This window comes from Channa argus, chromosome 4, assembly GCF_033026475.1.
Source record: "Channa argus isolate prfri chromosome 4, Channa argus male v1.0, whole genome shotgun sequence".
Taxonomy (NCBI): Eukaryota; Metazoa; Chordata; class Actinopteri; order Anabantiformes; family Channidae; genus Channa; species Channa argus.
In genome coordinates this window covers 667,156-681,961 of record NC_090200.1, presented here as the reverse complement: position 1 = coordinate 681,961, position 14,806 = coordinate 667,156, and the positions used below count along the sequence as shown (strand labels likewise).

Sequence of the window (14,806 nt, the reverse complement as noted above, 5' to 3'; positions counted from 1 at the left end):
TATAAGCGTTGTATTCTTTGCCTCCAAAAACATAAATATGACTGAAATATTTGTTAGTGACAAAGTACTAATTCTATTGGGGAACTGTAGTTCTTTTGTTGTGTTACCTCATAACATATTTTCCTTTCTTCGTAGAACATGCATGAAACGTCTCAAATCTTTTTCTGCTTCAATTCAACATGAAAGTACATGAAAGAACCCTGTGTAAAGTACAAGTATCGCAAAACTGTTCTCACGTACTGTAAACGTACCAGTTGAATTTATGGAATCAAAATGTATCAATAAAGCTTTGCGTCTTTTGACCGGCGTAAGCACGCACGTCAAACGTCTGCTAAGCTCCTATACGTATGTCGTCATCTTTGCATTTAGCTGCTGGATCATTGAGGGATCGTATCTTCTCCTCGAACCTTCAACAGATAGAAATGTATTTTTGAATACGTTTTAACTCTTAACCAAGCGGACAAAACGGACTACCTACCACATGAATCTGCCGGCGACTTTACCAACATTTACCCGAAAGACGTCAGCCAGCAGCTAACTTGACGTTAGCTCCGTGGCTAGCCGGCTAGTTAGCATCTTAGCTGGCTGCGCGGCTGACTTTAGGTTGGTACAGTCTAAGTCTGAGAGCTGCTGTAGCATTGTTAGCAACCTGTTCTGCAGCTTATTTCATCTGAATGTTTAATTGCAAGTTCATATAACTGTGTGTCTGTCCGGATTCCGACTAAAACTGCACCGTCTGCAGGATTCTCGCCGACAAAGACTTTGTGTACAAATCCAAAGATCCATAACAGACAGAATAGAACTGAACTCTTTTCACGAGTTACTTATGTTTCTGGTAAATTCCGCACAAAAACAATTTTAAAACTATGGATTATGTTTTTATTACTGACTATGTATTGCGAGGGCTCCCAGCTAGCCCGCTAGTTGTTTTCCCAATCTGCCTTATTTAGAACAACCTTGTCACATTGTGATCTATACTCAAATATAACATAATTAATTTATTGTTTTTTTTTTTCAAATAATTTCGTTCATACATCTGTGAGAAAATCAAACACAGACTGGACAATCTGCTGTTTCACAGTTCTTGTTCCCAAATGCTTCATTTCTCTAATACAGTTTCGTTATAGTAGCCCTATCTACTGCAATTCAATTGACAGTCATGTAAAGATCTACCTATGTCTACTAAATATGTCCATCTTTATGTAGTTTTATGTATTTCATATGTGTTTTTATCTGCGTTGACAGCATGGCATCTCCATTCAAAATCCCCAAGAAGAAACATCCAACAGGATCTGACTCCGACTACCAGCATATTCAGTCACCGCTGTCACGCCTCCAGAGTCCCAACACACAGGTTAAGGTAGTATTATTAAATGAGTAATGTTTCCAAAGGTGGCTTATGTAACTTGTTTATTTCTCTACCTACAGTTTTTGTTTTAGATGGTAAGACAGGTGTATAAGCTTCTTCACTGGCAGTTTAGGGTCCTTAACGTGATGTTACTGATCTGTTACCATTTCTCTAGGGGGTGTAGTGAATTGTTGGGAAAGATGTGTTATTGTTTATATCCCGATGATATCTCTTACCAGTTGTACATCATATGAAGATTATATAGATGGTCGTGTCTACTGGCCCAATGAAATTATTGTAAATAACGATCTAGTGGCTGTGTATTCCATTTTTTTAAGGTGGTATAAAAGATCTTACAGAATTAGTCTGTCATGTTAGGATAGAATATCTTACATGTGTTTTTTTTTAATGATTTTCTTACATTTCAATTTATTTTGCGATCTAATTTGTTTGGTCTTATCGGGACAGAGTTATGGAGACCAGTCCACCAGAAGAGGAGTGGACAGAATGCATGCTGGGAACACACTTTGCTCCACAACAAACAGACAGAGGTGTGTAAAACCCTCCCTACATGCTGCACTGTTCGTTCCAACAGTGAGGGTTGGAATTCTGACCTGTGGTGTAGTTAAATATTATTTATTTACACTGTTTTACACGATGTCGTCATGATCCACATCAGACTGAATAGTAATTTGTGCAAATCTTAAAATATTGTTTAGCTGAAATCGAATTAAACTGCTTTTGTTCCATTTCCAGCACACCGTGTAAACCTCTGTTCAGAGATGTTGTAAAAACACTGCTGGGACTCAATAGTCCGAATACAGGCGGCTCAGCAGCAACCAATAGCAGATCTCCAGGAGGATCAAGTGGCCCATCGCAGCTGAATCGAAGAGCGGAGTCCTCATCAGACGGTTTTTGTAACGGGTGAATTCACATTCAGATTCAGACACATAATGATGGTATTACTACAGGGTTTTAGGGTGATTTCTAAGAACAAGCATGTAGCTATAGGGGGGGCTTGTAACCAAACCTGGTTCCTCCTGAACGGGTTCAGAGACAATCGCTCTTCCAACTGAGTCACAGCACATTTTATTATTTTTAAAGTTACAAAAATCTGAGATCTGTTTCATAAACTTCCATTATTGATCAGACTTTGTAGTCAGTTTTTGAGAGTCCTTTGTTCAATAAAATCAGTTTTACTGTCATAAATATTACAGTAAATAATAACAGAAACATGTAAAATGTTGGAACAAAAATGAGAAGGGGGGAAAAGATGGAACAATAGGAGAAAAACAAGCATAGATATGAAATTCTGTAGACCGGTCTTTGCTTTGAAAGAAATAACCCAAAGCGAAGAAGAGAATAAATATATTTACAAGTCCTTTCTTAATGTTATCTGTCAGCATCCAAACCTAAAAAAAATCAAAATGTTTAAATGCATGAGGTTTTACTGCAGTAACATTTAAATTCCACATCCTGGTTGTTACTATGTTATTGAGCATGTAAACAGTAGAATGATAATATTTTAAATTGAGTTTTGTTTTTACGAAGTTACTGTCCCGTTTGTCGTCCACCAGGTGGCGTCCTAAGAGAGCATCAGACCGCCTGCTGCAGCCTGATGTGACCTCTGAGCATTTGTCTCCACCACAGAAGAAAACAAGTGAACTTAATGGTAAAAGGTTTTGCTTTTTAACATACTGCACAGCTTCATTAGTGCTCTGAGAAAAAAGTGGGTTTTAGTTATTGATTGATTCATTCATTTGTTTTTTTAGCAACAGTTTGAACCCTTTGTCACATTTTTCACATCTTAAATTAAAAACATAAATATAATCGTTGTAATCGTGATGAACTGTAAGCTCTTGCACAGTCAGTAATAAATTATCTGTATAAATCTCCTGTGTGAATATTTTCTCTTCAAGGTTCGTCCCCAATGACTAAAAGCATCTCTGTGGAGTCAGTTGACTCTCTGGCCGAGCTGCGAGGAGAGGAGCATGCTGGGAGTTTATGTCTGTCTCCTTTAGGAGAGAGAACATGGAGCAAAGCCAAAACTGGACAGGAGGTTGAGTGGAAGGTAAAGGTCAAAGGTCACAGCTAGAACTCAGAGTCAGTCTCCTTTAGTTATAAATATTTGTGATGATTTCCTTTTAATCTGAGGTCTTTGTTGTTTTAGAGCATCTCTCCTGAGTCTTCTCTGAAACCACAGAAGGAGAATTCTTCGTCTTTCTCTGGCTCAGATCAGACGTCGGACGACGACTTTGCGTCTCCTCCCAGGCCAAGAATCAAACCCTCAGCGAGTAAAACTTCACCCTCGAGAACTTCATCATCATCCTCGCTCACCTCAGTGAAGTTGGGCCTGACGCTGAGGGCGACCCCGGACCGTAAGCGGACTCTGAACCGTACATCGTGGCTCGCAGCAAACAGCAACCTGAAGCAGGACGTGAGGGAGAAGGAGAGACAGAAATGGAGGGATTTCAGAGATGGGAAGACGCCAAACAGATCGGCTGTCCTCCGGCTGCGGCTGAAGAAACCCGGGGAGACTCCAGCAGAACCCAGTGAGTCCAGCTAGAACCCAGAGACATTTTACTGTGTTTGTGTTTTTGTCATTAGTGTGTCAGTGATTGTTTCTGAGAGATTTTCTCTTAATTTACAACAGCGACAATGAAATAATCAAATGACTGATATGAATTCTGTTTATTTGTGATTGCGGTTACAGTTGTGTTGTCAAGTGAAGAGGAAGAGGAGGGCAAAGACGCTAGAGACGGTGCAAAGAGAACATCACAGAGCTGCAGCAGTGCAGATGAATATCATTCCGGAAACTCAGAGATACAGGTAGGACACTCCCCTGTGTCGTATCTTAGACAACCACAGCTGATTCCTCTAAGTCTGAGCTTCCAGATCTAAGGTTCTGCTCAGTCTTACAGAGGCTGGTTTGACACATGACATCTGTGCTAATATGAGTTTGCAGGTTTGAAACAGACCCCAACTCCATGTAGAGTCAGTTCAATGAGCCAAAGGTCAGTCAGGTCATTCCTCAGACAAACTGTAGCACTGAATTACTGACGGGCCAGAAGGTTGTAATTTTTTTTTTTGTGTGTCTGAATCATGTTAAATGACAGCAGGGTTTAATTTCCAACTGCAACTGTTCAGATTCCAGAGCTGCTTCAGACCCAGAACCTTCATCTGCTTTAATCTTGTGAACTGTGAACTCAAAAACTCTGTGATATATTATGTGAGGTATCACTGTCAGCGGGACATTGGGCATCTGCACTCAAAAGACTTCACCTGAAAACACTTCTTGTTAGCAGAGTTTTAACATGATTTTGTTTAGTGTGCTCAACAGAGGGACAGTTGAGATGCAGGATCCTAATCATTTTTTTATTGTGTGTGTGTGAGAACAAGAATATGAACAGATAAGTTAGGAACTTGTTTTCTGTGTGAAACAATGTGCATAAAAACCCCAGTAACCTATGCAGTAAAGAAAAATGCATATGGGACCCGGCAAGTTATTCAAGATTCAAAGATTCAAAGTGTTTATTGTCATATGCACAGATAGAACGCATGTTTCCCTGTACAATGAAATTCTTACTTTGCCCTCCACTCTGAATGTCACACAGTAAAGAAGATGAGAATATACAAAAAAATAGAAATAAAATAAAATACAAATGAAATAAAAAAAAGTAAAAAAATAAGAGCAAACAAATAAGAGCAATAAGGTAGTGCAGTTCTTAAAAAAAGGGCGATAAAGTGAGGTAGTGCCGTTCTCAGTGCGGTAGTGCAATTCAAAATAATTTGTGTGCAAATACAAAATGTGATTCATAAGCAGTTGTGTCTATGTATCAGTTGTGTCCGTGTAACAGTTATGTATGTGAAAGAGTTCTTCAGTCTCGCGGTCCTGCATTTCACACTTCTGTACCTCTGTCCTGAGGGTAGAAGTGTGAACAGTCCGTGCTGGGGGTGAGAGGGGTCTTTGAGGATGGACGCAGCTCTCCTGTGGACTCTGCGGTGGTAGATGCTCTGCAGAGAGGGCAGTGGAGTCCTGGTGATCTTCTGTGCAGTCTTCACCACTCTCTGCAGGCGTTTACGGTCCATGGCAGTAGTGCTGCCGTACCACACAGTGATGCAGTTGTTCAGGACACTCTCAATGACGCAGCTGTAGAAGTTGCTGAGGATCTTAGGCGACATGCCAAACTTCCTCAGCCTCCTCAAAAAATACAGCCGCTGTTGGGCCTTCTTGACCAGCTGCGTGACGTGAGGTGTCCAAGTGAGGTCCTCAGTGTTGTGGACACCCAGGTATTTAAAGCTGCTCACCCTCTCCACTTCAAGCTCCCGGATGAACAGTGGCTGATGCGTTCTCCTCTCCTTTCTCATGTCCACTATCATTTCCTTCGTCTTGTCCGTGTTGAGGGTGAGGTTGTTGTCTCCACACCATGACACCAGACTGGCCACCTCCCTCCTGTAGGCTGCCTCGTCACCGCCAGCAATGCGTCCTATCACTGCGGTGTCGTCCGCAAACTTCAGGATGATGTTGTCCTTGTCTGAGGCGACACAGTCATAGGGGAACAAGGTGTAGAGGATGGGGCTGAGTATACAACCCTGTGGAGGCCAATGTTTGTGATGATACTGGCTGAAGTCCTATTACCAATCCTAACAGAGTGAGGCCTGCCAGTCAGGAAGTCTAGGAGCCAGTCACAGAGGGTGGGGTGTAGACCAAGTGTGGACAGTTTGTGGGTGAGTTTGTGGGGGATGACCGTGTTGAAGGCGGAGCTATAGTCTATGAAAAGTATCCTAAGGTATGAGTCCTTATTTTCCAGATTATCTGATACTGGTCTGGTCTCTGGGCAGGACTGGTGTGATGACCCAGTTTGTTCTCAGGTCTGTTGTACTTTGAAGTTGAGTTAAGTAGGTAGTTTGTTGGTTTCCAGCCTGTAAACAAAGGTCAGGCTGTGACAGCCCTCTAAGCAAATCCAGATTGGACGTGAGTGGACTGTACTGTGTTGTCGTGTTTACTGATCCTCAATCCAGCTGAGAATCTTCATGAAAATCTGGTTTGTTCTCTGACACAGGAAAACTGCTGGTGAAACACTGACCCAGATCTGGTTTATAACTGAATGGGGTGATGTCAGCCCACCTGCTGCACAAATAATCATCGACTTTTGTTGCCCATTTTTACTAGTTTTAAGGTCACATCAGGTTTTTAGTGTCCTCATGTGCAGATGTGTTTTTTGCTTGAGGCTTAAACATTTCTCTACATTAGTCAACTTATTGCTTGTCTCAGATTATTCTCTGCGATACATTTATAGGGAAAGACGGAGGGATGACTGAACAAGTCAGGTGACCGTAACAGAGCTGCATGCAGGAACTTTAGTAATGGCTCACTAAATTCCAACACCGCTATAAAAACACAATGTCGCCAACATTTTTTTACTTCAGCTGTAGTTAAATCATTGGTGTTTATTTTTTGCTACAACGTAATGTTGTGACTGTTATTATTGTTGAAAAGCGCCACCTAGTGTCTTAATCTGTATAAAGATAATTAGTCAGCAGTTACAGATGAAGCTTCTCCTGCTCTTAGTTTGGCTCCGAGCAGCCCTTTTACCTGAGGTCGTGAACCGTCCACATCCTGACACGTGTGTCAGTACAAATGCACCCCTGCATTAAAACGTTTAAAATCATCTTCTTTGTATTATAAACTTTGTTGTTGGTGTGTTTTTTTTTTTACTCAACTTTGTTTTTCTTCTAATTGAAAAATCCATTTTTGAATCTGTGACCTGGAAGTTATTAACTCGCAGGTCACACTTGTTTAAAGTAATGATTAGTTTGCACACATAATACTCTTGCAAGTACATCTTTAGGTGATGAGTTGAGCTCAGAGAAACTATTTTGTGGTAAACACTGCACAAACATGATTCTGAGCAGACAACACAGTGAAGGAGAGGAGGATAAAAGCTTTTAGTGGATCTCGTCTTAAAAAACAATGTTCAGTCAATGACCTTCCAGATTAAAATGACATTTCCTGGCCATGACAGTGTCTCAAATGTGGACCTATGTGTGGTCCGACAGGTTCTGCTGGCTAGGAAACAGATTGCTTCTACCGGAGATAAAAGGGATGTGGACAAGCCCACAGCACCACTGACGTCACCTTCGTGCCTGCCGATGGAGTTCACCTCGCTTCATGTCGGCCTGACGAGTGTCAACGCCAATGGGAAGATGATGGTGAGTCTTAGGGTTTCTTTAGCTGATGGTGCTTTATTCTTTATGTACATGGTGACACGATGCCTACCTTGTTACTAATGAGCGTTCGAAACACACGAGTCACACCAGCTCTGACGTTGCCCAGGTCAACAAGGTCCGTGTCAGTTGCTGGGGAACCAGGGAGACCGGATGAGAAGTGGAACAAGAACAAAGTCTTCATGGACAAGAGCTCAGAATATATACAGTTGTTTTCAGGTGCTTCTGCTGTAGTTTAATGATTATTGTTTTTCCAGTACACTTTTGTGTGTTTTTATTGTGTATTTATATTCAAACTTGTATTCTCACACTCAAGAGTCTCATCAGAAAACACCAAACTAAGTGATTTTGGCATAGAGATATCAGAGAAGCCTAAGTTCCAGCTTTCAGAGGTGCTGAAGTGGGCAGCGAGTCAAAGTGTGGTGTAACAGCAGAGAGGAACCTCCCCTACCGAGGCTGTAAACCGTTACAATGTGTCTTTAACAAGCTATTAAAGACGTAGCATGAAGTCTGACGGTGGAGGATCGGGTTTAGGTAGAGCATGGTAAAAACAGAGGAACAGGTTAGTAGGTCAGCACGTCGGCCAACCACACGCTGGGAGCCTGATAAAATCTACAAACAGATGCTTTTGTGTTCATTGTTGTATTTTTTAATGGTTTATTCTGTTATACTGTGTGTGTGGGTCTGTGTGTGTGTGAAACAAACCACACAATTTTAGACTTAGACAGAACCTGGACAAAGACACAAATTTAAAATACATTTAATACTTTTCAGACTCTTGTCTGAAACTCTTGTCTGATCCCTTAAGTCTGGTTTTTATTATTAAATTTATATAAATTATTTAGCAGTTTTCTTCCTGCAGTTTTAATGTTCTCTCTCCTCCCCCTCCTGCTTAGGTCGATGAAAATGGCCTCACTATTCCTGTGAAGGGTAAGGACCCCGATTTGATCTTTTATCTGGGCTCTGTGGGATTACACTGATATTAAAGTGCATTCAAATTTCAGTTATTGCCAAATTACTTTTTTATTATTGATGGTCATAATGTTACTTTCTTTTTCTTTTAATATTACAATTTTCCTGGTAATAAGATATTATGACTACAGTAAAACTGACTTTTTTCTAACTTTTTATAACTTTCTTCATAAAAATCTGCTATGTAACATTTTTATTCTGTGGGATTTAGTTGAAATTGTCCCATTTTTATATTGATGTGTAAATCATGGAAGGAGAAACTTTACATGTGATGCTTCGGTCTCCACCAGGAGCTGAGGACAAGGAGGTAAAAGTGGAGGCATCTCAGGTTCGGGGTTACGGTGTTTGGGATGGAGGTGTTGCTCAGGATGGGAAGCTGCTGGCTGGTTGGGAGGGTCCAGCCCCTTCGCTGCTCTTCCTGTGGGTGTCGGATGCTCAAGCTAACCTGCTGCAGAGGGAGCTGTCTGCCATCCAGACCCCCACCTCCACCTCAGGTAAACACAGGACTAAACTGACAGTTATGTGACCTTAACGTAGGAAAAATTAAACTCAGTGTTGTATGCGAAGCCTCTTTCTTACACTGGAATCCTGGCATGATCTACCTATGTCCAGACACTGGTTAAACTGGGTAAAAGAAGCCAATATGTCTGAATTCAAGAGCCACATGATCAAACTGGTCTCACTCATCCATGGGTTACAATGAGTTTGTGCTAGGACTGGATATTAAGCCTAATCTCCACACACTGAACCACTTTCAGTTTGTTTTAATCTGGTCTCCTGGATTCTTCAGGTCCGCCATGCTCCTTCCTCCTGCTGGTACTGAAGGAGCAGCTGCAGGAGCTCCAGGCTGGTCTGCTGGCCTCCATCCTGGACATGGAGGAGTACAAAAAGGGACAAGCCTCGTCTAGTGGACCGACCACCCCTGTGAATTGGACTGATGGCCTGATGCTGTTCCACAGCTGTCCTCCTCCTCTGAACAAGCACCTCCTCAGACTGTTGGGACACTCTGAAGTAAGACCTCACTTTCTCCGTCTCCTTCGGCCTTTAAACCCTTTTTTTTCTCTCCATTTGCCTTCTACAGTATTTACTAACAGTTTCACTTACTCACCTTTCTGTTAGAAGTCCAGTCAGGTGAGAGCCGGAAAGTCCAGCTTGAACTCGTCAGATCTGCAGCAGCTTCCCTCCAGGTAAAGACCCTAAAACCAGTCTGAAGTGTTCGGCCGGTCCAGACTGATGATTTTAAATAATCAGCTGATAAAATATTCAGTGTTCACCTGAGGTCTGGTCAAGCTACGAAAACATGAAAATGTGGTCATTTAACCCACTGCTCTGTGTTCAGGTTGATTCAGTATCCTGCAGCACCCTGTAAAGGCCGGATCTCGGTCACAAAGGAAGACTTGGCGTGTCTGACCAGCGGCGAGTTCCTCAATGATGTCATCATTGACTTCTACCTCAAGTCAGTAAAAGAGATGTGAACACAAGTATTTAAGACTTAATGTTTTTAAAATCTCATTTATTTTGTTCATACTCCTGATCTGAGTCACTTCATCTTTGGCGATTTCAGTTGCTCTGGTTTTACCGCCAGAGACACAAACCTCTGTTGAATGTTTGTCCTCCTCCTGCTGCAGGTATCTTCTCCTGGAGGGAGTTGGAGGCTCAGTAGCCGAGCGGAGTCACATCTTTAGCAGCTTCTTTTACAAACAGCTAAGCAGACGGAGAGCTGCTGGAGAGGACGACGTCCCCTCCATCTCGTAAGAGCTTTTATTTTGAAAGAAATGACTGAAAGTGTTTTCATTTTACACAGATTTTAGCAGTTTTCCTGTTCTCAGATTCAGAATCTCAGTCCAGCACCACCTCTTGGTTTGTTTTTTTAGTTATCGTCACATGAGACATCAAAGGGTGAAGACGTGGACCCGTCATGTTGACATTTTTACCAAAGACTTCCTCTTCGTGCCTGTCAACCAAGAGTAAGAAATTTTGTTGGTTTCAGCTCAACTCACCCAGTAATGACTCAACAAAGACACAAAGTTGGAATAAAAATTGTACGTAAATGGATCCAAGGTAGCATTCCATCACACACCAGGGGTTAAAGAAAAAAGGAGAAAAGCTAAAACAAAAAAGAAAATGGTACAAGAGCAGGATCAGTTTTTTTTATATAAAACTTGCCTAATGGTGGGATGAAAGTGAACTAAAATGAGATTAAATATTAAAATAGCTTAGAAATGGGACAAAGAGGTGAAACAAAATGCCTAAAAAATTGAAACTGAATTGGTCTAAAGGTGGGAGAAAAATGGCTCACAAATGTACAGATTTGATAAGTTTGCACAAATATGGGATTAAAATGATAACAAATACAACTAGTAATTGATTGTCTCTTCAAGTCTTCTGAGTTAATTTTGTTCTATGCTGATGCTATAACATCATAAAGTTTCTGAATACATTAAGGGTGGTCTGCAGTTTGTTGGAGGTGGCTCAGATCTGACCTCAACTCTTTGTCCCAGATTTAAAGACGCCACTCTGGAGTTTTGACGTCTGTTGGGACAATCCGTTAAAAACACAGTCCTTCTGCTTTAATTCCAACACCTCGTCAGCATCTGAACCTGCCAACTGTGTAACAGACTGACCGACTCAGTCACCTCTGCTGGATCATTTCTGGTTCTTCTCGATGGCTTTAACAGATCCCTGTGTTCTATCACAGTTGTCTCACTAAAGTCCAAAATCTAAAGAGCCCAAATTCTTCAGGGTCAGGTTCAGTTTGTGAATATTCATTCTTCAAAACGAGTCAAGCTGTATTTCCAGAAAATGAGTTTCGTGTCTGTTGATCTTTCAGCATTATATTATAATATTTGCAACATTTGATGCTGTTTATGCCATTGTCATACTGATTTTAACATTTGTGCAATTTATGCAGCAATCTAATACTATTTCTTCTACTACATTTTCTTATGACATTTTTTCACTTTGAATTAATTTATATTTAAATTTTTGTCCTTATTTTAAAAATGTTATGAAGCTGCTGAAGCCTTTTAACCACATTTGTAACCACATATCAGATTTTTCAGTATTTCCATTTCTTGTGATTTCTGTAATTTAGCAATGTATGTAAACTGGACATACACAAAAATCTTGTTTTACATGCACAAAGATCTTGCTCATGTTAAGAATGCAAAGAGTTCTTACTGCAAAACCTTGTCGTATCCATTCAGTAGTTTCAAGATATAACTTTGGGTCAAGGCGACATGTCTTTTGGAGTTATTAATCAAAAGTTGTTTAAAAAAAAGGTCACAGTTAAATCATTGTCCTCTATTTTTCTGTCAGAGCTCACTGGTACCTGGTGGTGGTTTGTTTTCCCCGACTGGAGGAGACTCAGTACGAGAAGTTTCAGAGACCTGCAGGTGAGAAGCTGCTTCCTTCTTTCTGACCTGATTTAGTTGAAATAAAGTGATTGTTCCAGCCTCAGTAGAGTTAAATGGAGCATCTGTAATAGTCGCCAGACGTGTTGATGGTATTTGGAGCATGGTGTTCTCCAAGCACTGATTAAAACTGTTTACTTCACACCAAACATTAAAGGATTAAATGTACAAGGTTGAAGAGTCGGACACATATCGTTCTGTCACTCTTTTGTTTAATGTCTATAATTAAACTAATACAAACAGAACATTGTGTAAAATATGGCTCACTTTTCAACATCTGTTTCCAATCTTTACTACTTTCCTTGACTTGATTCTAAAGCTATTTCTTTAAAATCACCCCATCATTGTGTCAGTATAGAAGCATCTACACTCCTGAGGATCCTAACTGCTGCTTTATTTGCTATAAAATTTTGTAGTTTGATTCCTGTGCACAAGAACTGCCGCTCCACATTAAACGATCTCTCGAAGTGGGACAATATGGGTTTTTTAGTGTGAAGAAAATTACATTTAAGCATTTGTATCGCTTTTCTTTTCAGCATAATCTGTGCACTTGGTTATTTTGTGTTAAAAGTTAGTAAAAAACATCTCCAGGACTGATTTGTATTTCAGGTGTTTTAAAGCAACCCGCAGGAACAACTTCAGCCTTCAGTCTGAAATCACAGCAGCTGCCGGTAAATATAAACTCGAAACTTTCAGTTTCAGAGTTTAATCAGTCTGGTTTAAATCAGAATAAACCTTTTATTTTCCTGCATGGTGAGCTGGCTAAATGTAAAAAAAACAACTTTACTGAGCAGATGTTTTGTTTCTGTATCAAATGAAATCAATTTTCTCTGTTTGCGCAGGAGTGCACTCAGCAGGGCTGTTGGAAAGACACTGTGTTAAAGAGGTGAGTGTTCAGCAACCCGTGTGTCACGTCACTTAATACTCATTATTTCCTTAACACCGAGGCTCCTTCGTTTTCCCCAGGCCGTGCATTCTGGTCATGGACTCACTGAAGCTGTCGTACCATGAGAACGTCTGCAGACTCCTCAGAGAGTGAGTTTCCCACAGGAGCTTAATGTGTGAGATTTGTTTATGTAGAGTTCATGTGTATTGATGTGATGCTTAGAATGATGACACTGCAGCATGTAGTCTTGCCAAACTAGAGCTACTTTATGTGTGTTCAGGTCTGCACCAGGCTCAGTCTTTACACAGTCACGACATATTCTTCTCTGAGCCTCATGCACAAACCAGTCAGGACAGGCTTTTGTTCTGGGACATTCTCACGAACAAAGCCAAACAAGCTAATGAGCAAATCCCAGCAAGGTGCAGCTCCTCGCTAACAGGTGGTTTTTATCAGTTCAAAACAAGCCTTCCACAAGTGCAAATCTCAAGTCAGTTTTAAGACTTTCATGAGGCCCAGTGTTTCTCCTTATTGTTTTTGTGCATGTTAGAATGTTCATACAATAGGAAGTATAAAAAGAGATTCTGAGATGGACGTAAAGTTTGACTTCCTGTTTAGCTACCTGCATGTGGAGTGGGAGGTCCGCAGGGGGACAACTCGTTGCTTCACGTCAGACAACATGAAGATCTTCAACTGCAGAGTTCCTCAGCAGGACAACAGCAGTGACTGTGGACTGTACTTACTGCAGTACGTCGAGAGCTTTCTGCAGGTAAAATAAAAAACATCTGAAGCTGCGTGAAACTGCATCAGTTTCTTTGTTAAGGGCGTTTTTAGGCACCTAAAGCCCAAACAAATAATAGTCGGAAAATATTTTTTTGTTTTTCACAGAAACAGGCACATTAGTCTTACGTTATTTAAATACACACAATCTGCATAAATCTTAAGAGAACATATTTTGAAACAGCTCTTTGCTTCTGCTTTCTCTTTGCTGCTTCACTCTGTCCCTCTTTCTCTCTTTCTGCCTACACAAACTCGAGAAGTCACTCTCATAGTCTGACCTTCATTTTATGTTGCCAAAGTTGTCAAATTACAAGTTAAGCCGGCACAAGTCCAGTTAAGAGAATAAAACACTAGAAACTGGCAGCAAAAAGGATTTCAACTCAAAGACACTCAGAGAATATACTTGTAAATGCAGCTGACTTTGCAATAAATGTATAGTTATAAATGAGTTTGTTTTGTTTTTTTTAAGTGGAGCCAAAATATAGTAAACAAATGTTTAGGAAAAGTAAAACTGAAAAACCTGAAAGCAGATCGTGGGGACGTCTCCAACACTAAATTGCGCTTTCTGATTGGCTCCCCAGAACCCTGTCGTGCACTTTGACCTCCCGTTACGTTTGGACAACTGGTTTCTACGACAACAAGTGCGGCAAAAACGTGAGGCGATACGGAGTCTGATAATGAGGATGCACCAGAGTCAGCGACAGGATGAAGAAAACTGAGACCAAAATGAAAACTTCTCACACCGAGCCGGTAACTCACTTGTGCAATAAATAATTTATATTTTTCTACTTTTAAATCTACTCTAAATTAACTATTTAATTGTTTAGTTTCTTGTGCGTGTAAATAACTTCCTACCATTAGTTAAATGGTTTTTCTCTTCCTGTTAAATAAACATATTAAATGTACTTTGGAGGAGTTGGGATCTTATTTTGAAACTCAAGATTTCAGTTTGTGCTCAAGGAATTTCTCAGTTCTAAATATTTAGTATTTATTGTGAAAAAATGCTATTGGATTTTTAGTTTAAGAAATCTTATAAATTAAAGTTAAAGATAAAAAAAAGTGCATACTTTTTTTGTAACCATACAATTAAATGATCCGGTATGTTTTCTATCAAAAACTGCATTTATTTCCTGATTATACCTTAATAATATGTATTATTTTATTAAATTGGAATTGTCATTA

The 14,806-nt window shown here is 40.4% G+C and overlaps 1 protein-coding gene across 3 annotated transcripts; it reads left to right on the top strand.

The window, feature by feature from the left end:
• Positions 1–327: 327 nt before the first annotated feature.
• On the top strand, positions 328–14,806 carry senp7b (SUMO specific peptidase 7b). 3 transcript variants are annotated; one of them, XM_067501079.1, is made up of 22 exons: positions 328–603; positions 1,246–1,354; positions 1,817–1,899; positions 2,105–2,272; positions 2,926–3,020; positions 3,268–3,419; positions 3,519–3,900; positions 4,062–4,177; positions 7,409–7,561; positions 8,473–8,506; positions 8,839–9,042; positions 9,339–9,559; positions 9,668–9,735; positions 9,888–10,004; positions 10,177–10,299; positions 10,423–10,515; positions 11,867–11,943; positions 12,553–12,632; positions 12,804–12,847; positions 12,928–12,996; positions 13,463–13,613; positions 14,206–14,806. In XM_067501079.1, exons 2-22 carry the CDS (start codon positions 1,247–1,249, stop codon positions 14,341–14,343), a joined length of 2,676 nt encoding a protein of 891 aa, XP_067357180.1. In that variant the 5' UTR covers positions 328–603; position 1,246; the 3' UTR covers positions 14,344–14,806. The 3 variants fall into 3 exon arrangements, with proteins under 3 accessions (XP_067357180.1, XP_067357178.1, XP_067357181.1); XM_067501077.1 differs by having other exon boundaries at positions 1,246–1,360; XM_067501080.1 differs by having other exon boundaries at positions 329–603; positions 1,246–1,360; positions 12,571–12,632.

What these genes read in the sequence shown, in the direction of transcription:
- senp7b (XM_067501077.1), top strand. Translation starts at nt 1,247, where the DNA reads ATGGCATCTCCATTCAAAATCCCCAAGAAGAAACATCCAACAGGATCT. An exon ending in GTCCCAACACACAGGTTAAG is followed by an intron (nt 1,361 to 1,816) that starts GTAGTATTATTA and finishes TTATCGGGACAG; the next exon opens with AGTTATGGAGACCAGTCCAC. An exon ending in CTGCAGCAGCTTCCCTCCAG is followed by an intron (nt 9,736 to 9,887) that starts GTAAAGACCCTA and finishes CTCTGTGTTCAG; the next exon opens with GTTGATTCAGTATCCTGCAG.